Genomic DNA, 24025 nt, shown 5'->3' on the forward strand with positions numbered 1-24025 from the left:
ATTGCCCGATCCACCCCGTGGTACCTGTGCTTGTCACATGCCATCTCGGGAAAAGTGTTTCCAGGATCACGCAGTTCCATAGTGACTTTTGCTTTCCTTCCGAACAACTATATGTATATGAATAAGTTCGGCCAAGTTTGCAAATCATCAATGTCTCCACGATAGGAGAATATGTTTGTTCACCTAAATTCTCAAGGTTAATCACTTGGCCATTTCAGTTAAAATTTTTTGCTTTCTGTCAGAGCCCCATGAAATAAACCTGTGCTTCAGTTTCAACAAGAAGTTGTAATTTCAGAAGTTTTACATTGCTCATAAAGGGATGAATTCCATTTAAATCTTTAGATATTTAGATTGCTAAAAAAAAAACATTTTTTTTCCACTCAAAGTCCTTACTAGGGTCTTCCTCTGTCCCAATAATTTCTGTGCCCTGAAGATCTCACCTTATCTTTGGATTTTCACAGCACCTACCACCAAGTTTTGTAGGTAATAGGTGTCTATGATATGTTTGTGAAATTGAACAGTTCACCAACTTGCACTTAAATATCTCCTACCAAAAGGAAGCATAATGTATGCTTTTATGATATATTTTTCTTCCTGACTTTGGCCCATTCCAAGATCTCTGTGTTCACATGTACTAGATTCTTATATTCTGCATGGTGATAACAAACAAAAGATACATATTTAATCTTGCCCTTAATGCTCAGTCTGAAATACCTTCCCTGGGACTGCCCTGGTGGTCCAGAGGTTAAGACTTCACTTCCCAGTGCAGGGGTGTGAGGCAGAACGCTGGTCAGGAAGCTAAGATCCCCCATGACTCAAGGCCAGAATACCAAAATATGAACAACAGAAGTCATATTGTAACAAATTCAATAAAGACTTTAAAAATGGTGCATGCCAAAAAAAATCTTTAAAAATAAAGTATCTTCCGAGCTACTTATATATAAAATGCTGCTTTCCCTATGTAGAGGAGAGGAGTTTTCATTTACAGTGAGATGGATGTCATATATGTATTTCCTTGAGAGTCCGCCTCGGTATTTATGTGTCTTGTTCTGTAAATGTGTCCATCAGCTGTGCTGATGAGTTTTCAGTATTCCCACCCAGAGGGGGAGATCCCTGAGAGTGTACCTCGCAGGGTAACGTTGCTAAACAAATAGGAAAATATTTTTAAAACTACATTATATAAAAGCAGATGTTAATATAGACAGGCCACTTTGCTGGTAAGGATTATTTTCTTCCTTTTTATTATGAATTTGTGCTTGAGGAGTGCAGAATAACCTTGTAAACTCAATTATATTCAATTATACTTTAATATCTTCTACATCTCCAGCACCAGGCTGGGAATCACAAAGAAATAAATGACACAAGAATTGACTTCTTTCAGAGGTGTTTAGTTTATAATCCTCCCTAGGTGTCCTCCAACCCCAGTCTTACCCCCAAACCAGACTGTGATGTCCCTCATGACCAATCACTGCTCCAAGAGGATTTCCTTCCCCTGTTTAAGCTTAGGGATTTTGGCATCCACTGCTCTTTAGTAATATTTGCTCACCCTACATCATCACTCCGTTTCCAGCAGCAGGGCTGGTCTCCAGGGGCGGGTCTCTGGCCCCGGCCTCCTTCACTGCATGGCTCCCCCAGTCCTCAGAAAAGGCAGGGAGGCGGGACGTGCAGGAATGCTTGGGGCGGAGGGTTCTGCATCAGCCAGGCCTGGGCTCAAATGTGGGCTCGGATATGCGCCAGCTGAGTCCACGAGCAAAGTGTTTCCACACTTTGAGCTTGTAATTCCTCATCTGTAAATATAATGCCTCCTGCAGGCTGTTTATAAAGAAGGCTGCTGCTGCTGCTGCTAAGTCACTTCACTCGTATCCGACTCTGTGTGACCCCATAGATGACAGCCCACCAGGCTCCCCCGTCCCTGGGATTCTCCAGGCAAGAACACTGGAGTGGGTTGCCATTTCCTTCTCCAATGTGTGAAAGTGAAAAGTGAAGGTGAAGTTGCTCAGTCATGTCCGACTCTCAGTGACCCCGTGAACCGCAGCCTTCCAGGCTCCTCCGTCCATGGGATTTTCCAGGCAGAAGTACTGGAGTGGGGTGCCATTGCCTTCTCTGATAAAGAAGACAATGAGGTCAATGTGCACAGCCTCAGACATGGCGCCTGGCCCGCAGTCTGCACTCGGGGCCTGGAGCTGTGACAGGACCGGCCGTGTCCTGTGAAACGCATCACCCCAGTGCCCCCAGGATCGTGAATCAGTCCCTTTCCAACTGCCTTCTGCAGAATTCCCGAGAGGCAGAAGCCTACATCATGTCTTCTTCTGAAGTCTCACACCCACCTAGTCTGACAGACAAGAGGGGCTTGACAAAGAAATCGGCTCTTGTCTAGGTGACAGAAGCGGGCCAGCTTTCTGGGTTTAATCATCGTCAGCGTGTGTGTCAAGGAAGGGTGTCCCGGCGCACCTGGGGGCCATGCTTCTCTGACCTCCAGGGTGGGCTGGGCAGTGACTGGGCTCGATGGGCCCTCATCGTGTGGTATTTGCCAAGCGCTGACTCTTACCCAGCCGTGGGCGCGTCCCTGCAGAGCACTGACAAACCGAGCAAGCCTTATCTCCGCCCCCAGACAGGTATCAACTGTGGAACAAGATGCTTCAATAAACACGCATTAGTAAATACTGGGAAGGAAGAGGGCGCTGTGAGAAAAAGTAAAGGGAGAGAGCTTTCTCAGGAGGTTGCTCCCTGGAAATTCAGAGAAATCCCCTCTGAATGTACAAATGGCATCATAATAGTTGAAAAGACTCACAGGTCACTACTTCGTGTACTTTATACAAATCACAAAAATTAAACCTTGCAAAAAATTAAACTTCAAGTAATGCACTGAAATAGCTACTATTACCCCCATTTCACAAATGAGAAAACCAAAACTCGGGAAGTGTCATTCTTACCCACATGAACTCGAATGAAGGCCAGACCTGGACTTCCACCAAGACAGTCCTCAGTCCTGGCCTATAGTCTGGTGATCTCTGCAGTGCTTCTTGCCTGGGTCCATTCACCCCATTGCCGAAAAGCACCAGCTTTCAGAACAGATGACCAGCCAGCATGCTAGAGTGGGGCAGACAGTAAATTCAGTGAACACAGAATGTCATCTTTTCACCAAAAACTCATGTTCTCTCCTCATTTACAAGCTGAATGAGCTAGCTGTGTGGCGAAGTGTCTGCTTTTTCCCTCATTAGGCCGTCAGCAACTGGTGACTGAGTCCCAGGCCTCAGCCCCCTCCAGTTTTCTACTTCTTTAAAGTTAAGAAAGCCTCAGTGTTTTCTCAGTCCAGCAAGTTATGAGGTTTCTGTGACTGCAGTGTTCAAGCCTCTTAATTTTGTCCCAAGAGTTTCTTAATGAGGTTTGTTTTTTTTTTTAATTACTAAGCAGAAGATTCTGTTCCCATTCGGGATGAAGCCACGTCCTCCCTTCCAACCTTGTCCAGCCTGCATCATCCGTCCTCCTCCGAGGACAAGAGGGCGGTCTGCGTGTCCTCCCGAGAATGGCCGCTCCTCTAGGTGAGGGGCCCGGCACGCCCGAGACCCTGGGCACCGCCTGGCCCGCCAGCCTGCAGGAGGGGTGGGCTGCTTCCGCCCCCTGCCTGCTCTTCCCAGCTCACCAGGGGACACGCATCTGCATGCCCTGAAGATGATAACAGCAACAATGAAGGCACTTTCCACTTGTTGAGTAAAGCACTGTGCCCATCACTCTAACAGCTTCATGCGCGTGGTTTCATTTAATCATCACCACGTTTCTGAGGTCTCCATTATTCAGTCACATTTGCAAGTTGGGGAAGCTGAGACTCAAGATGGTCAGCTGATTTGCTCATGACTCAAACCTGCTGCTATTGCTGCTCAGTCAGTCGTATCAGACTCTGCGACCTCATGGACCGTAGCCTGCCAGGCTCTCCTGCCCATGGGATGCTCCAGGCAGGGACACCGGAGAGGGCTGCCGTTTCCTCCTCCAGACCCGGGGATCAAACATGCGTCTCCACGGCTCCTGCATTGACAGGCAGATGCTTCCCACTAGCGCTGCCCTGGAAGCCAGATCCAAACCTGGCTGTGTCTCATCCCAGCTTGGTTCTTAATGAGTTTCTGTGGACTTTGGAGCAGATGTGAGTGGGAAGTACCCAGCCCTCCCTCCCCTTTCTTATCATTTGGTTCACTGTTGGTCCCCCTTCCCAACAAAGACAGGGACGTGGGGAAATGGGGGGTGTCACAGGAACCCTAACACATTGTTGGATTACAGAGCAGCTGGGCAGCTTCCTACATCTTCATCCTCTGTTCTAAGCCACCCGCCATCAACAAAAGACTTGTCCAACCACACCATCCCACTTGTGACCTCAGTTTTCCCGAGTTGTCTGTTGTAGCGTCTGTATCTCTTGATTGGGAGCCCACTTGGTATTTTTGATAGGTGTGAATTTTCTGTGATGCTTAGAAATTTTTCTTGGTGATCAGTGTAAGTACTCGCTGGGATTTACTTGATGAAAATTTTCCCCATGGAGACCCGTCATTTCTCATATAACCTCTCACCTCTTCGTGTGCCGCCTTGGACGCAGAGTGTGGCGGATGCTGCTAGAGGAGACTAAGAGAGGGGGAAAGCGACCAGCTCCAGCCACTAGCTGTCATCCATTTGATCAAAGAAACATGATAGCAATTACACTGATTTTTAAAATTAATTTCTAGAGACATTTTCATACAATAGTTGGTTCCTTGGGGAATTTTATCTGTTTTTCCCCACTGTTTTCAAACCAGCTTAGAAGCAAATGTTTAGGAATTTCTTGCATATATGAAGGCATAATTATTGTTTTGCTGTTCAGTTTCTGAACAAATTAACCAGGCAGGACTATATTTTAAACATGTATTTAACAATTACAATGTTGTTAATTACAATTTAACTACTCAATGTTGATTATCCTCTTGAATACCCTGGGATTAAAATCGCCCCCATATTTCATGTATTATCATAAACTTTTCTTGGCATGTAAGTCACATTAGTCAAAAATGATTACTGATTTCTCATTTACATTTTCTCACTTCTCAATTTTCCATTTTAAAGATAATTTATTTTTCTTGCTGATTGATTTGTGAGTCAAGTTCTATATATACCTGTGAGTAAATACAAGTATCTGTTTGGTCACCCTTAATATTACTGGTTTGCAGTCGCCATAGCCCTGTCCAATTTCCTTTATCTCGATAAGACTCTGAACCAACATCTCTCATACCTACCTAAATTTCCTTAGATATGTGATTCAGTAAACAAAGAGTGCCTTTCACTTTGGAACATTTATCTTTTTCACCTTAAAATGAAATACCATGACATCTAACTTTGTGGTTGAGGTTTCAGGTGTGTTCAGGAAATTAAAAGCTGGGATGCCTGCAGGAGCCATAAGATAATGACACATGGATGATAAGTGTAACAAATTTCACATACATCTGAAGGAGCTGAGTCATCTCTGCCTTTTTGCTGTGAACAAATACCAATTCCCTGACCTTAAAAATCTTCAAACGTTAAGTTAATGCATTTTATTTCCATTTCCAGTGAGTTGTTTGAGGCAGTATTACACACATGACTTCTGATGGGTTTTATATTACCGGGATATTGATACTTGCCAACACTCAGTTAATTTACTTTTCATTTTCAGCTCCTTACAGAATGATATGCTGTTAGTTGTTACTTTTCAATCTGTGTTCACGCTTTCATATTGCAATTACTCAGCTTTTAATAGAAAACGAAATGGAAAAATCCTGCTTGGGTGTGAAATATGTGAATTTGCAGGTTACATATTTTCTGCCTGTGTCTTCTTTTTGCATCCTACCTCAAAACTTCTCCAGCCTACCTCTCTCTCCTGACAGCATCTTGAAACAGGATATAGCTTTTCGATCGGGCTAGCTGATTGCTTAGGAGCACTCCTGGGTAATTATGCCTGTGAGAATGAGGGAATTAAAACAAAAAAACAAACCTGATAGCGAGATAATGATCTTTATGAAAATACAGTCCTGAGTTTATCAATTAAAAACAACTTGTATCTAACTGGGCAGTGTGCTCACTGCCTAGGGAACAGCATCTTAGCCAGGGAAGGCAGAAGTAACCTCAGAGAGCCAGCCAGCCAGAGAACACTGGGAAACTCCTCTTTGCAGAAGCTTTGTAAAGTCTGGAAGTAAACGGTTGCATGGCCCAGGCTTCCGGAGGCTACAACTTTGTGGCACAGAGCAAGGAAAGGAAAGCATTAAATGGAAACCTTTCCCAGAGATATCTCCTAATTTTTTTTTTATTTTTGTGTCTGAGGTTTAGAAATGCCACTGTTTATAACATAGCTATTTCACTTTGCCTACATTTTGAGCAGATGTATCCTTGCACACTTACTGAGCAAAAGGCCCTTGCTTCCTTATTTATTCGTGATTGCTGAATAATTAACTGTGGGTCCTTGGGTTCTCAGAACTGGAATGCACTGTGTATAGCGCTTGTTCCATGGCGTGTCTCTGCCACTTCCATAGCAGAAATGAACGTTTAAGGAACTCCTTGGGCTTCCCGGGTGGTTAAGGTGGTAAAGACTCTGCCTGCAATGCAAGAGACCCGGGTTCAATGGCTGGTAGGGAAGATCCCCTGGAAAAGGAAATGGCAACCCACTGCATTATTCTGTCTGGAAAATTCCATAAACAGAGGGGTTTGGCAGCCTTCAGTCTGTGGGGTCACAAAGAGACAAGACTGGGAGGCCAACAATTTGGTAATAATAGCAAAGCATTTACAGAAGCATCAAGTGGGGGGGGGGCGGTCTGAGAGTTTCTGGTTCATATTTATTGTAAATATAGGTGAAAACCTGTTTGGAATTTGCAGGTTGTTCCATGTATCTTTGGGTGTATCTGGGGGTGTGTGTATATTTGAGGTGAAGTGCATGATCCCTGTTAGAACCTGAATGTGAATTTGCTTTGTATGTTCATGAAAAAGAAGTGCACCAAAAACTCAATCTAGCTCAGATACTGTCTGAGTTACCTGGTGGCCGAAACAATATATTTTGGTATCAAAGACTGTTTGGGGATTAAAAAACAAAGCTAGAGATCAGATACAAAAGTGAAAACCAGTGAGTATGGCAGTTGTAAATAAAAGTCGGTTTGTTTTAAATAAACTTATGGTTACCAAAAGGGAAAGAGGAAAGGGGGATAAATTAAGAGTTTGGGATTAGCAGATGCAAACTACTATATATAAAACAAATAAACAAGTCCTACTGTACAGGGAACTATATTCAGTACCTTGTAATAAACCATAATGGAAATGAATATGAAAGAGAATATATAATGATATATAACTGAATCACTTTGCTATATGCCTGAAAGTAACACGACATTGTAAATCAACTATGCTTCAATAAAAATTTTTTTAAACTTTTCAGTCATCTTGTGACTAAAAGAGCAGACTGGATGGATGTTGTGTGTGTGTATGTGTGTGTGTATCTACAATTTAGACACATTTTTTCCTATTGACACTATTTCAGTTCCATTGTACAAATGGGCCTGGAAGATGTATCATTTCTCAATCCCTGGGTTCAGACATTGAATAATTGACATTGAACTACTTAAAATTGGCAGACTGAAGTTGTCTTTCTTTGTTAGTAACTGAAATGAAGAAATTTTTATTAAGTTTGAAATGTCGATAATTCTAGAAATGATTTTCCATTCGGCCTTCATCTTTTTCTACATTAATGATGCATCTTTAAGCAGATTCCTTTTGAAATTTTTCTTTACTTAATAGAAACTTTACAATATTAAGTGAAATTTTGAGCTAATTTAATTTTGATTGAGCTCTCATTTACTATTGCATTGGTATAAAGGATTGGTAACTAAATTAAAATAGTACAGTAAATTAGCAGTAAAATCTATACTAGAAGGAATTTTTTAGTCATCCTTATAGTAGACATTTACTGAGCATCTAGTCTATGCACTGGTTTTGTCAGATTATTCTTAAAGATACTGTCTTTTTAATTCTTGTTTTTTAGATACTGGTGGGACTCTGCAGAATATTTCTAATGAGTTCTACCTTGGTCCTTAAAACAAGTTTTGTGTTAGCTCTGAAACATCCTGATAGCACTGATTTTTGCTGCATTATATATTTGAAAAGAACAAAGCTACATGCCTTTAAAGACATTCTAAATTTCAATAATTCGTATATTTCAGACCAGTATTTAGGCTCAACTTCTCTTGTTTAGACACTTTTTAGTGTCTTTAAAACATTTTATCTTTTAAGTTACAAGCTTCAAATCTCACTCTCTTTAACTATAAAATCTCGATTTAAGTGTCTTGTCCTCAGGGAATCTGTGTTTGGCATCTCAGATCAGGTGAGGTTCCACTCTTCAAGATCTCAAACCACCCTATGGTGGTTTCAAAGCACTTACCATAATTGAAATCACACCATTAAATATATAATTTCTGTGCTTCCCTCTCTCCAACCTAAAAACCTCACTAGATAAAAAGACTATATCTGTCTGACTCCAAGAGGATGCCTGGCACCCAGTAGGCACTTAATAGATACTCCCAGAGGAAGAGAGTGAATGTGTACAAAGACTGTCACTGGGCCCCATCCTTGGCTCTCTGCTGGTTTCTCCCTTGCCTTCCTTCCTGGCCAATCAAATTTAATTGGAGAATATTTCAAAATCCAGGATTAAGGAGCAATTAAACCAAGGTTAGTTTCTTCTTTGACTTTGAATCTCTAATATGTCCTATTTTGCTTTTGATCTTCAAAAGTTTTTTTTTTCCCTTAATTTAAGGAAGAATTAGCAGATGGCCACATAAGATTATTGAATGACTGCCTTCTTTCTGAAGTTTCTTGATATACACTGGTGATATAGGAATAGTCGGAGGAGGGAAAAGATCCGGTTGCAGTGGTATCTACAGAGATCATTCAGGAGGAGGCCCCAGGGGCCAAGCATCCCAGTGCCTCAGAAGAAAGAAGACTAGAGGAGCTGAGACTGTGTGAGGAAACTGCACATCTCCTCTCACTGTGACCTCTGACAAGGTGTCTTACCTTGTGGCGTCTCGGTTTCCCCATCTTCAAAATGGGGGAAATAGGACTTACGTCATAGGGCAGTTTGAAGGCCAGAAGAGATGATACGTGAAAGTTGGCTAACTGACCCAGGACTAGACACTGGGGCCTCCCAGGTGGTTCAGCAGTGAAGAAGCCGCCTGCCAAGCAGGAGACCGAATCCGATCCCTTGGTCAGGAAGATCCCCTGGGGAAGGGAATGGCAGTCCACTCCAGTAGTCTCACCTGGAGAATCCCACGGACAGAGGATCCTGGCGGGATACAGTCCATAAGGTCACGAAGAGTCAGACATGACTGAAGCAACTTAGCATCAGGCGCATGCAGGCACTTTGGGGACACTCAATATGAACTACTTTATTGTTCTCCTAGATTTAGAGTTAACCAAAAATAAGACCATCTCCACATTTTTCTTCCCTTGCTTTGCTTGTTAAAGTGTTCCATACAAAAACATTTTGATTTTACACTAAACCATTTTTTTCTCTTTGTCCCAGAATAACCATAAAAATGACAACTGGATTCTTATGTGTCTATCGCACCCCCACACAAACCCCCATTTTGCAAACTGACTCTGCATCTGTACGTGATGATGAGAGTGATAAGAATCCATTTTATCATTTTTACGAATGGGTTTTGTTTTTTTTGTTCCCCCCTCAATTAGAGGAATGGGAGAAAGTTGGATACTATAGCAGGGCTTTGAGAGCTGGTTAGTTAGGGAACATAGACACAGCAGGGGAAAAAAAGACACAGAAGAAAAACAGAAAGAAATGAGAGCAGGGACTTCTTTTATCTGAATTAAGCCAGGATTTAGACGCAGTTCTGTCAGAAGGCTTGTCTTGATGCGGGGAACTGAATTGATAAAGGCTGGCTGAAGAGAAGGGACCTCGATGGAGTCAGAGAGAAGCGATGGCATCCTTTCTCATTTCATAAATGTCTGAGCGCCCGTTCGGAAGCAAACCCCTGGCTAACTTAAATTCTAGTGAAGGGACAACTTAAGTACATACTTTCTGTGTATGAAATTAAATTAGAGATGTTCTAAGGAAGTGCAGCGTGCAGTTCACAGGTCGGAACGATGGCCCTGATTGGAAAAATCAGGAGACACTGCCTGAAAGGCAGTGGCATTGCAGATGGACGTGGAATGAGGGTGGCAGTTTTTTGTATTTTTTTTTTGACTTCTGATTGAAGGATGTAGCTGATTTACAGTGATGTGTTAATTTCTGTTGTAGAGCATGGTGACTCAGTTTTACACATACACATTTTTTTTTTTAATATGCTGTTCCATTAGATTTATCTCAGGCGATCGACTATAGTTCCCTGTGCTATAGAGTAGGACCTTGTCGATCCCTTCAGTACGCAATAGCTTGCATCTACCAAACCCAAATGCCCAGTTCATCCCTCTGTCTCCCGTGGTAACCTCCTTGGTTACAAGTCTGTTCTCTGTGTCTGTGTGTCTGTCTCTGTTTTGTGGATGGATTCATTGTGGATGTCTGCAGGTTTGATAGGTGAGGATAAAACCCTGAGAGGGAACTCTAGGCAGAAGGAAGCGTATGAGCAAAGGCACAAAGGCAGGTAGTAAGGGAGAAATAGTGATGCTTCCATTAAATGTGGGTGTGTGTTATGCAGGTGCTGGGAGGGAGAGACTCAGTTCAGTTCAGTTGCTCGGTCGTGTCCAACTCTGTGATCCCATGGACTGTAGCACGCCAGGCCTCCCTGTCCATCACCAGTGCCCGGAGTTTATTCAGACTCATGTCCATTGAGTCGGTGATGCCATCCAGCCATCTCATCCTCTGTCAGCCCCTTCTCCTCCTGCCCTCAATCTTTCCCAGCATCAGGGTCTTTTCCAATAAGTCATCTTCACATCAAGTGGCCAAAGTATTGGAGTTTCAGCTTCAGTCCTTCCAATGAACACCCAGGACTGATCTCCTTCAGGATGGACTGGTTGGATCACCTTGCAGTACAAGGAACTCTCAAGAGTCTTCTCCAACACCACAGTTCAAAAGCATCAATTCTTTGGCACTCAGCTTTCTTTATAGTCCAACTCTCACATCCATACATGACTACTGGAAAAACCATAGCTTTGACTAGACAGACCTTTGTTGGCGAAGTAATGTCTCTGCTTTTTAATATGCTGTCTAGGTTGGCCATAGCTTTTCTTCCAAGGAGCAAGTGTCTTTTAATTTCATGGCTTCAGTCACCATCTGCAGTGATTTTGGAGCCCCTGAAAGTAAAGTCTGTCACTGTTTCCATTGTTTCCCCATTTATTTACCATGAAGTGATGGGACCAGATGCTGTGATCTTAGTTTTCTGAATGTTGAGCTTTAAACCAGCTTTTTCATTCTCTTTCACTTTCATCAAGAGGCTCTTTAGTTCTTCTTTGCTTTCTGCAATAAGGGTGGTGTCATCTGCATATTGAGGTTATTGATATTTCTCCTGGCAATCTTGATTCCAGCTTGTGCTTCTTCCAGCCCAGTGTTTCTCATGATGTACTCTGCAAATAAGTTAAATAAGCAGAGCGACAATATACAGCCTTGATGAACTCCTTTTCCGATTTGGAACCAGTCTGTTGTCCCATGTCCAGTTCTAACTGTTGCTTCTTGACCTGAATACAGGTTTCTCAAGAGGCAAGTCAGGTGGTCTGGTATTCCCATCTCTTTCAGAATTTTCCAGAGTTTGATGTGATCCACACAGTCAAAGACTTTGGCACAGTCAATAAAGCAGATGTTTTTCTGGAACTCTCTTGCTTTTTTGATGATCCAGTGGATGTTGGCAATTTGATCTCTGGTTCCTCTGCCTTTTCTAAAACCAGCTTGAACATCTGGAAGTTCATGGTTCACGTACTGCTGAAGCCTGTCTTGGAGAATTTTGAGCATTACTTTACTAGCGTGTGAGATGAGTGCAATTGTGCGGTAGTTTGAGCATTCTATGGCATTGCCTTTCTTTGGGATTGGAATGAAAACTGACCTTTTTCAGTTCTGTGGCCACTGTTGCATTTTCCAAATTTGCTGGCATATTGAGTGCAGCACTTTCACAACATCATCTTTTAGGATTTGAAATAGCTCAACTGGAATTCCATCAGCTCCACTGGCTTTGTCCGTAGTGATGCTTCCTAAGGCCCACCTGACTTCATATTCCAGGATGTCTGGCTCTAGTTGAGTGATCACACCATCGTGATTATCTGGGTCGTGAAGATCTTTTTTGTACAGTTCTTCTGTGCGAGAGACTAACAAAGCTTAAAAAGCAGCATGGTGTCATGGAGCAAACTGTACTATACTGAGAACAGCGCCTATATTTGGAGTCTCTGAGGTTCTTTAGATGAAAATCATAGCTCTCATCAAACTTAAGGATCACCTTCTTGGGTTCTAAGGAAAGTTTCCTGCAGCTCATGTTGGAGTTTAATAGGTCTATATATGCATCATTTCTATGTTGTTGGTCTTAACATATACATTTTTGGAATGATGTCTCTCATACTTCTTCGGTTAGGAAGACTTTTGAAGTCCCTGAAGTAGGACACTCAGAGTTGTTACTTCTTAACCTCTTCCTTTTTCTTCATTTGTGGAGTTTTCTAGGTTTTCTATTTAGGACTTAAGAAACCCAGAGAGTTCATTTAAAACACCTTTATTGAGGGTGAAAATATTGAGTTCAAAAGCAATTAAGTGTAAAAAAAATGAACTGTTCTAAAATAATGCAGTTAACTTCTAAGCTAACTTTAGATTGATTTAAAAAGCAATGGGAAGGGGAAAAATGCTTCTAACTCCTTTTTAAATCACTATCTTTCAGTATTCATTTTTAAAAATCGAATGAGCACATCACACACACACACACACACACACACACACACATTCATATTTAAGGATCAATGAACTTTTCTCTCATTGCTCCTGTAGGGTTACTCTCCAAACCCATCTTTCAGCGTCTATTTGGGAACTGGCAAAGGAAAATGAGGCAGCTTACTCCCTAAGAAGTTCCTTCATCAAAGCGTCAGACAGCTTTACTGAGAAGCACATAGGAATCAAATGAGTAACGAAATACTTGCTTGCTTATTTTTAAGTTGTACAATTCTGTAGTTTTCAGTGTATTGACAGTTGTACACCCGTCAGCACAGCCAAGTTTAAACCATTTTCATCACCCCAGAAACAAACCCTGCACCCATTTTCAGTCTTTCGCCACCACCCTCAAAGCTTCCCACACTTCGGCAACCACGGACCAACTTTCTGTCTTTATACGTTTCCCTACTCCAGACATTTCATGTATCAGTATATAGTCGTATCATATAATGTATGGTTTTTATGACTAGCTTTCTTCACTTAGTATAATGTTTTCAAGGATCATCTGTGCTGCAGTTTGTAACAGTTTTTCATTTTTTTTTTATTGCAGAATAATATTGCATCGTGTGGAATATTTTGTATGTCCTTTCATCACTTGACAGACATTTGGACTTTTCTACTTTCTGGTTATTAGGAATAATCCAGTTTTTATGTGAATATATATTGTCACTTCTTTCAGGAGTATATGTAGGAGTGGATGTGGTCATATGGTTAACTCACGTTCATCATTTTGAGTAACTGCTTGATTGTTTTCTAAAGGCGCTCTGCCATCTGACCTCCCTGCGAGCACTGTGTGAGCAGTCTCCTTACCTCCTCACCATGGCTTGACTTTGTCTGTTTATTTTTATTCTAGCAGTCCTGCTGAGTTGGAAGCAGCGCCTCACTGTGGCTTTTATTTGCACTCCCCTATGGCTAAAGATCATGGCATCCGGTCCCATCACTTCCTGGCAAATAGATGGGGAAACAGTGGCTGATTTTATTTTTCTGGGCTCCAAAGTCACTACAGATGGTGATTGCAGCAATGAAATTAAAAGACGCTTACTCCTTGGAAGGAAAGTTATGACCAACCTAGACAGCATATTAAAAAGCAGAGACATTACTTTGCCAACAAAGGTCCATCTAGTCAAGGCTATGGTTTTTCCAGTAGTCATGTATGGATGTGAGAGTTGGACTATAAAGAAAGCTGAGTGCCAAAGAATTGATGCCTTTGAACTGTGGTGTTGGAGAAGACTCTTTAGAGTCCCTTGTACAGCAAGGCGATCCAACCAGTCCATCCTGAAGGAGATCAGTCCTGGGTGTTCATTGGAAGGACTGATTTTGAAGCTGAAACTCCAATACTTTGGCCACCTGATGCGAAGAGCTGACTCATTTGAAAAGACCCAGATGCTGGGAAAGGTTGAGGGCAGAAGGAGAAGGGGACGACAGAGGATAAGATGGTTGGATGGCATCACCGACTCAATGGACATGGGTTTGGGTAGACTCTGGGAGTTGGTGATGGACAGGGAGGCCTGGTGCGCTGCGGTTCATGGGGTCACAAAGAGTTGGAGATGACTGAGCGACTGAAAACTGAACTGAATGGCTATTGATGTTAGCTATCTTTCCTTGTGCTGATTGAGGATATACGTTTCTTTGTTGGAGAAATGTCCATTTAGATTCTTTGCCATTTTTAATTGGGCTATTTCTTGTTTTACTGTTGAATTGTAAGAGTTCTTTAGATATTCTGGATGCAAGTTCTTTATCAGGTAGATGATTTGCAAATATTTTCTCATAATCAGTGGATTATCTTTTCACCTCCTTGATGATAGTCTTTGAACAGCGAAAGTTTTAAATTCTTTGAACTTAAATTTATCTTTTTTCTTTCGTCACATGTTCTTTTGATGTTGTATCTAGGAAGACTTTACCTAATCCAAAGTCATGAAGATTTAACTGTATATTTTCTTCCAGGAGTGACATAGTTTTAGCTCCTGCATTTAGGTTTGTGATTCACTTTGAGTCTTTTGTTGTTGTTGTTGTTACAATGGGAATAGAGATCCGGCTTTGCATCATTTTCGTGTAGATACTAGCTGTCCCTTTTCATACTGCCCCTGGGGTTCTCCAGGCAAGAATACTGGGGACAGCATCACCAACTCAATGGGTGTGAGTTTGAGCAGGCTCTGGGAGATGGTGGAGGACAGGAGTCTGGAGTGCGACAGCCCATGGGATTTCAGAGGGCTAAACATAACAACTGAACAACAACAACAAATTCAGTTGTCCCAGAAGCATTTGTTATATTCACCATTTCTTTGAATAGTCTTGGTTTCTTTATTGAAAATCAGTTGATCATGAATGGAAGGGTTAGTTCTGTACTAACAATTCTAGTCCATAAAATTATACACCTATCTTAAAGGTAGTACCACACTGTTTTGATTATTGTAGTTATATAGTAAGCTTTGAAGTCAGCAGGAGTAACTCATCCAAGATTTTTCTTCTTTTTCAGGATAGTTTTGGCTATTTTGTCCCTTGAACTTCCATGTGAATTTCTAATATCAGTTTGTTAATTTCTTAAAAAAAAACCCAACAACAATAACTGGGACTTTGATGGATATTGTATAAATCCTTAGGTCAGTTTGGGGAGTGTTGCCATCTTAATAGCATTTAGTCTTATGATCTATGTCTTAAGGATATCTGTCCATTTATTTGTTTTCTTTAGTTTCCTTTAACAACATTGTTTAGTTTTCAGAATAGAAGTTATACACTTGTTGATTTCCAAAGATTTCATTCTTTTTGATTCTATTGCATATATAATTTGCTTTCTTAATTTTCAATTGTTCATTGCTAGTGCATATAAATTGATATTTTTGTGTTTCATCTTAGATCCTATAGCCTTGCTGAACTCATTAGCTCTAATGTTTCTTTGTGTATTCTTTAGTGTTTTCTGTATAGAAGATCATGTCATCTACGAGTAGAGGTAGTTTTAATTCTTTTCCAAACTCGATGTCAGATATTTCTTTTTCTTGGCTAATTGCCCTGGCTAGAAGCGTCAGTACAATGTTGGATTAAAGAACATACATTCTTGTCTTGTTCCTGAACTTAGAAAGCATCCAATCTTTATGTATTTTGTTAGCCCTGGGGATTGTCTAGATGCCTTTTATCAATTTAGGAAGGGCCCTAATATTCCTAATTTGTTTATTGTTCTACTGATGAAAGGGGTATTGGACATCTCAAACACTTTTCTCAATCTGTTAGTATAGTCATGTGGTTTTTATTCTTTAATCTATTGAAATAGCATATTATATTAATTGATTATCAGATCAAACCAACCTTCTATTCCTGGAATAAATCCCAGCTCGACATGATAATCCTTTTTAGACACTGCTTGATTCAGTTTGCTAGTGTTTTGTTGAGAAGTTTTGCATATATATATTTATAAGAGATATGGGTCTGTTCTTTTCTTATTATAGTTTTGGCATCAAGATAATACTCTATAATGAGTTGGGAAGTGTTCCCTCTTCCCATATTTTTTGGAAGAGTTTGTGAAGATTTGAAATTAATTCATGTTTAAATGTTTGGTAGAATTCACCAATGAAGCCATCTGCACTTAGTCTTTTATTTCAGGGAAGATTTTTTAAAAATTAATTATTATTAATTCAACCTCTCTATTTATTATAGGTTTATTTTTATGTCCTACTATCTTCTTTATTACTTCCTTCTTTCTACCTGCTTTCAGCTTAGATTTCTCTTCTTTTTCCAGCTAAAGGAGAAGTTTAGGTTATTGATTTGAAATTTTTATTCATTTTAACCGTGGTCATGCACAACTATAAATTTCCCTTTAAGCACTAATTTAGCTGCATCTCATAAGTACCTGGGGTAAGGACACCTTTAGGCTTCCCTCGTGGCCCAGATGGTAAAGAATCCACCTGTATTGTGGGAGACCAGAGTTTGATTCCTGGGTCAGAAAGATCCCCTGGAGAAGGGAATGGCAACCCACTCCAGTATTCTTGCCTGGAGAATTTCATGAACAGAGGAGCCTGGTGTGCTGCAGTCCATGGGTCACAAAGAGTCGCACACAACTGAGCAACTAACACTTTCACCTTCATAAGTTTTGCTCTGCTGTACTTTTGGTTTCATTTATCTCAGAGTATTTCTAATTTCCCTTGTGATTTCTACATTGACTCATGGGTCATTTAGGACTGTATTTAATCTCCACATACATTAGGAATTCCAAAGTATTTTTTTATTATTGGTTTCTAGCTTCATTTCATTCTGATCAGAGAATACATTTTGCGTGATTCTAATCTTTTTAAATGTATTGGGTCTTGGCTTATGTCCTATCCTGTTCCATTTGTTCTTGAGAAAACGTAATTTGTTGCTGAGTGATATGTAGATGTCTCTTTGGTTTAGTTGGTTAGTTTAAAGTGCTGTTCAAATCTTCTGTCTCCTTGTTGATATTTTCCCAAGTTCTTCCGTGGAGTATGTACTTTGACACAGAAATCTCAATAGTATAAATTGTATATTGACTTAAGCCTCATGTATGTTTGTTTTTTTCACCTTTCTCTTCAGTAGCTTCCTGTAGCAAAATTAACTTAGCTTTACTTTTTTAACCAAATTTCAATCATATTACCTCCTCAGCTAATGAGGGGAAATTTTAGTTGATTTCTTTTATTTAGTACACTCTCAACATACCATTACTTTTTAAAATTCTTCTTGAGGTTCACATTTTTAATTGAAGTTTTAAATCAGTATGCTTATTTCCTTAAAAGACTATTTTTAAAATTGTTGTGACGTTTTTTGTTTCCTCTGTCACTGCCTTAGTCTTTTTAGGCTGCTGTAACAAAATACTGTAACCCTGATGGCTGAAACAACAGACACTTATTCTGGAAGTCCAAGTTCTGGAGGCAGGAAGTCCAAGATGAAGGTGCCAACTGATCCAGCGTCAAGTGAGAGCTGTCTTCTTGGTTTGCAGACAGCCATCCTCTCATTATGCCCTCACAGGATGAAGAGCAGAAAGAGGCCTTTTTTTTTTTTTTTTGGCCATGCCATGTGGCATGTGGGATCTTAGTTCCCTGACCAAGGATCAAACCTGTGCCCCCTACATTGGAAGTGCACGGTCTTAACCATTGGGCTGCCAGGGAAGTCCCAAGAGGCTTTTTTTCATAAGGACACTAATCCTGTCATGAGGACTCCACCCTCATGACCTAATTGCCTCCTAAAGGCCTCATCTCCAGAAAACACATTGGCCATTAGGGTTTCAACATATGAATTTGGAAGGAACACAAACATAGTCCATTAACAGGTACCATCCTAAAGCAAGGCTTGACCTTGAAAACTGCTTCCTAACTTGACTACAAAATTTAGCTCTGCCTCTTATCCCTGAAAATCTCTTCCCAGTCAACCAGGGAATATATTTACATATGCTCTGGGCTCAAGATTCATCAGGGAATCAAGAATATTCAACCAGAAATGGAGGTAGCAGAAGAAATTTTATCTTGTGTAAGGAGTCGGGGAAAAAGAAAAATTAATTTTAAGATAAACTTAAGTAGTTTAAATTAGATTAAACAGATTAAATCACCAAAACTTTTTGCTTATCCTTGAAGTTTATATTTCATTTCATTCCCTAATCTTCCTACTTGAAACACTGAACCTCCTCTAACCAGATCAGTTCTTTGGGGAGGATGGAGAGAATAACTCACAAGACACTTGGCAAAAGCATCACTGTGTGATCTGGCTCTGTCCTCCAAATGCTGTTGCAACATCATTAATTTCCACAGCACAAATAGCTCATGACCATCTTGTTTCCTTCACCACCAACAATCAGGATGGTTCTTCTACTTATCCTTTAACCTTAAAGGCTTATCTTTGTATTTCCATGCTGTTCTCTGAATGTTCATGGTTTCTGAAGTATATTCTTTGAATTGCTTGAACTCATATAAGAATGACATAAAAGTTATATGAGTGTATAGCCAAACCCATGCTGTATAAATATTCAGAGTTGTTTCTTATGACTGGATCAGCAGAACCCCTCTATCAGAAACCCCTGGGATTTCTGTTTAAAAATCAGATTTAGGCATGTGACTCTGAGACTCAAGAGTCTGCATTTTAGCAACCCACATAATTCTAACATACTCAAGTTTTAGATCTCTACTTAGTGGCTTATCATGTATGTACCCCCTTGTAGGTAAGAATTCTGCTCTCACTGTTAGCATCCAGCACCTTAATTTTTTTGTGGAGTATAATTATGGAAGAGTTCCTGAGATTGGTGTTGTTCAGGCGCTAAGTTGTGTCTGACTCTTTGTGACCCATGGACTGCAGCACGCCAGGCTTCCCTGTCCGTCACTATCTCCCTGAATTTGCTCAAACTCAGGCCCAACTGAGTCAATGATGCCATCCAACCATCTCATCCTCTGTTGCCCCCTTCTCCTGCCCCCAGTCTTTCCCAGCGTCAGGGTCTTTTCTAATGAGTCAGCTCTTTGCATCATTTGGTCAAACTCTTGGAGTTTCAGCTTCATCATCAGTCCTTCCAATGAATATTCAGGACTGATTTCCTTTAGGATTGACTGGTGGGATCCTCTTACAATCCAAGGGACTCTTAAGAGTCTTCTCCAACACCACAGTCCAAAATCATCAATTCTCTGGCACTCAGCCTTCTTTATGGTCCAACTCTCACGTCGATTCATGACTACTGCAAAAGCGTAGCTTTGACTAGATGGACCTTTGTTGGATCTTTGTCCTGAGATTGGTCTCTCTTGTCAGTGTAGTTATTTTCATACTCTATGTTTGTTATTGATTCTCGACAATATTCCCAATAATCTCTTGCTGAGCAATTCTTTGGGGGCAGTAGAGTATCAAATAGAGAGACAGAGGGTGATGCCATTGTTGAGCGATTCTGATTGTGACTCCGTCGTTGCTGCCTCCTCAACCTTGACTTCTGGGGAGCAGCGAGGTTTTCCCTTGTGATAAGAAACAGACACACTGTGTGTATTTCTGTATCAACCTTCGAGCAGAAGCGTCACACATCAGAAGTCATGCCTGACCTGTTTTCATGAGGTTTTAAGAAGAAGTGGTGAAAAATCCACTGCAAGGAGAGAAGGAGGGCCCCTCGAGTGCAGGGTCACACAGAGCTCTCCTCTGAGCCCTACTAGTTTCACAGTGAAGCCGCAGAGGTTAATAAAAGGGAGTTTACATCTTCTGCCTGAAATGATGCACTTCTTCCCTGAGACTCCCTGTAAGAAACGCTGCAAAAGCAACCTCATGTCCTCCTCTGCCGTGTGAATGAGCTTCCGCTTAAAGGATTCTGGCCGTGTTCCCTGTGGTTCCGTGAGGATGGATCAGTCACTGACTGAGGGTCCCCCCACCCCACCCCAGAGTGGCCTCCCAGTAAGTTTGGGTTCAGGACACCACCTCCTGTTACAAGGCTGACCCCAGGGATGTCTTTGAGTCTTTACTCTTGCAAGCCTTAGAGTTCAGCCCTGACTTCATCTTAAAAACTTAGAAAAGAACACGAACACAGAATATTTCTGTTACGTCTGCCTTACCTCGTTCCATGCAACAGCTGATTGCAGAGAAGGAGGTGCGCCTGCCCCAGTGATCTGTAAACTTACAATGATGTGTGATCTCAACAGAAAACAGGCCCCTTGTGGCCCACTTTTGTATTTCTAGTCTTCCCCATCCCACCTGCCTTTCTCACTCCACCCGCTTCAGTCCCTTACTTGATGTGCAACATATAAGCAGTGCTCACAGCACATATGTACTTAGAGAATTGCTTTGAATTGACTTAAATCGGATTGGTCTTAGTTAGTCTTAAATCAGATGGGTTAGCAGAGGATATGTGAACTCATGTTTTCAGAAAGAACTGAGCGATTACTATATCAGTATTGTAGGAAGACAAGAGAATCTCTTGCTTGTTCCCTGCTGTATACACTGGGGCAGGTGTGGATACTGTGATGGCTTTTTAAATTGTAGCATTTACAGTGTTATAGAATTAGTGTCATCTGCTTTTAAATAGTAAAACTTTTACCCCATGCAACAGATACATATGAAGTTCTAAGTAGGTGCCCACTAGGTTAGACACTCAATAAACAAGGCTAGGAGAGCAAACAAGACATGGTCTCTGCTCCCAGGTTGCTCACAGGTCAGACGCGATTAATGAGCAACATAGCAAGTCTTTTGATGGAGCCATGCAACTGTGGAAGAAACTATGGAAGTAGTTTAGGAAAGGAGAAAGCCTACCTGGGATGAGAGAAGGCTTCCCAGAGAAGCCCCTAGAAGTGATAACAGCTGGCTGTGGGTTGGGCAGTCTTTTGCCAAGTAAAGAGCCAGGAGAGGGATGTTCCCTGCAGAGAGAAGAACAGCAACAAATGTATAGAGATGGCAAGCCTGGCAGTTCTAGGAAATCAGGTGAGTCTGGAAGCATGACTCTGAAGGAGGGGAAATTAACAAGATAAAAATCTTGGAGAAGCTTACTGGATCCAATTCCAAAGGGTCTGGTGTGTATAGGCTAAGCATACTTTCTCCACCCTGATGCCATGAGGTATGTGGTGAAGGCTTAGAAACCATTTGCATTGAAGACCACCTTGGCAGCAATGAGAACTGGAGGATGCTGAGGTTGGAGGCCTGCCAACCAGCTGGAAGCCTGTGGTGGGGACCCACATGAAGGATCATGGTGGTCCAAACTAAGGTCAAACAATAGGGTGGAGAAAAGTGAATGGATTCTGAAAATATTAAGAATTAGTGGACCAAGCACTGTTGGGCTATAGGTCAAGAGAGAGAGACAGAGGAAATGTCAATGTCTGGCTTGGTGGGAGTTTTCCTTTGCTAGGGCTGCGTTAAAAGTACCACCAACTGGATGCCTTAAACAGACGTGTGTTGTCTAGGAGTTCTAGAGGCTGAAAGTCTGAAATCAAGGAGTCAGCCAAGCTGTTAGGACAGAATCTGTTCAGAGCATCTGCCCTTGGTTTGCAGATGGCCGTTGTCTCCCTCCGTCTCTCTGCATTATTGTTCCTCTGTGCGTGTCTCAGTGGACATGAGTTTGAGCAAACGCCGGGAGTTGGTGAAGGACAGGGAAGCCCAGCATGCTGCATTCCATGGGGCTGCAAAGAGTCAGATACTACTGAGTGACTGAACAACAACATGCATGTCTCTCCCTGTATCCGAATTTCACATATATTTTCACATATAATCCTAAGAACAGCACTATACATTATGATAAAAGGCTCCATTTTATGAACCTATTAAGGTCCATTGCAAGAAAAGAAAATTATAGGTAAATCACTCTAGGATAATAATATGAAAATTCCAACAAACTGTTAGTAAACTGGTCCAGCAATATAAAGAAAAGATAATATATCATGATCAAACTGGATTCACATAGGGAATCGATGTTGGTTTAACATTAGAAAATTAGTCAGTGCAGTTTACTAAATCAACACAGTAATGGAGAAAAGTCGTAAGTTCAGTAGGTGAAGTACAACATTTGACAAAGTTCAGTACCCATTCATGACCAAATGAGAAAAAAAAAAAATCCTCGAATCACTTAGGTAACTAGTAGTAAGAGGAAACTTCCTTATTAAGATAACAATTTGCCAAAAATAATAAAAATCTACAGAGAGCACAATTAATGGTGAAATTTTGAAAGTTTTCCTGAAAGACTGGGAAAGAGACAATGATACCCCCAACACCAAGTTTCTCCTACATTGTACTGAAAGCCCCAGCCAGGGAAATAAATCAAGTGAACAAAAGGCAAAATGAATGGGAAAGGAAGAAATACAACCCTTCCTATTCAGACGATATGATTATGTACACAAAGTTCAGAAGTCCCCACAGATGTGGGATTTGAATTACTAGATGAAGTCAGTTCACTGCCCTTTTCTGAGGACACCAGTCTTACTGGGTTTATTGTTGCTGCTTAGTTGCTCAGTCGTGTCCGACTCTTTTGTGACCCCATGGACTGCAGCCCACCAGGCTCCTCTGTCCATGGGATTTTCCAGGCAGGAATACTGGAGTGGGTTGCCATTTCCTTCTCCAGGGGATCATTTCCTTCCCAACTGAGGGATCAAACCCCCATCTCCTGCATTGGCAGGTGGATTCTTTACCACTTATTTGGTTAGGACTCACCCTAATGACCTTGTGTTAACTTGAAAACCTCTGAAAAACCTCTCTCATCCAATCAGATCATATTCTGAGGCACTGGGGAAAGGGGTAGAAACCCAAGGTATACTTTTTGGGGAAATACAACTCAGCCTGTAAGAGTGGATGTGGGACCATCTGCTGAGAAGGAGATTTGGTAGGTGCCGGGGTGAGAGAAGGAGATTGGTTTCACGCTATGCGGCTGCCCATGCCACATTTTGCTTAAATATAGTATTTTGATCGCATAAGCTGTTTGCTTTGGTGACTTTTACTTTGTGCCGATACAGCACCTTTGTTCCTGTGTTTATCTTCCTTTATTGGTTTAGTCTCTGACAGCCTAGAGGAGTGGTCCTGTGGGAAACCATGGGCTGCCCAGCTTATTCAGGGACTGTCAGATGCTATGGCCTGGAAGGCATTCTTTTTGGATGACATTAACCCGTGTTTGAACTCCTCCCTTCTCAAGACAGTGGCTGTCATGACCAGGAATGACACCTGAGGCCAGCAAAACCAGCCTCTCAAAGCTCTCTACAATCACATTGTCAGCTGGAGCCCCCACAAACTCAGACTGATAGCCCAGAGAGCAAAGATGTCAAGTCCAGCAGCCGAGTATGCGCAGACACCATGCTGGCTCTCTGGTTCCCGAGTCTCGTTGGCTGGGGTCATCTGATGCTCCGTGGGGGTGAGGCAGGGTGGATAGACTGTTGGCCCTGATGTTAGTAAACCCAGGATCTGTCCCTCACTTTTTTTCTTTTTCGAAGCAGATTAGTCAGTTTTGCCCAAATCCTGAGACATACTTAGCTGACCCCAGGCCTGAGATTCCACGCCGCTTTAAAGCCCTAGGTCCTGCTAAAGGCAGAGATAAACTGCGACCCAGAGAGAAGGCTCACGTTCAGCACACGGACTTCCTGGGTTTAATTAAAGCACTGAAATTGATGAGTATTGTCAGTGACTTGCCAAATCGCCTGACAAAATCATTTCCACAGACAACTCCTTGTTTTCAGAAAAATGCAAGAAAGTAGCCAGCTCTTTGAAGTGAACCAAACA

The 24025-nt window shown here is 41.6% G+C and overlaps 1 protein-coding gene across 15 annotated transcripts in view; it reads left to right on the plus strand.

The window, feature by feature from the left end:
- The window catches only part of FAT3 (FAT atypical cadherin 3), a 762831-nt gene that overhangs the window by 418232 nt on the left and 320574 nt on the right, over positions 1–24025 (plus strand). For 2 of the 15 annotated variants that reach the window (XM_043876764.1, XM_043876782.1), the window contains one exon: positions 17672–17949. The exons of 11 other annotated variants lie outside the window; for them this stretch is intronic. Coding sequence is in view for 3 of the 4 variants with exons in the window: in XM_043876782.1 (XP_043732717.1) it covers positions 17672–17703 (32 nt within the window). In the remaining variant the exon portion in view is untranslated. Of the gene's footprint in view, positions 1–3411; positions 4252–17671; positions 17950–24025 lie in introns of those variants that run through there. 2 more of the 15 variants (XM_043876738.1, XM_043876747.1) reach the window with 2 other exon arrangements.

This window comes from Cervus elaphus, chromosome 2 (assembly GCF_910594005.1).
Source record: "Cervus elaphus chromosome 2, mCerEla1.1, whole genome shotgun sequence".
NCBI lineage: Eukaryota > Metazoa > Chordata > Mammalia > Artiodactyla > Cervidae > Cervus > Cervus elaphus.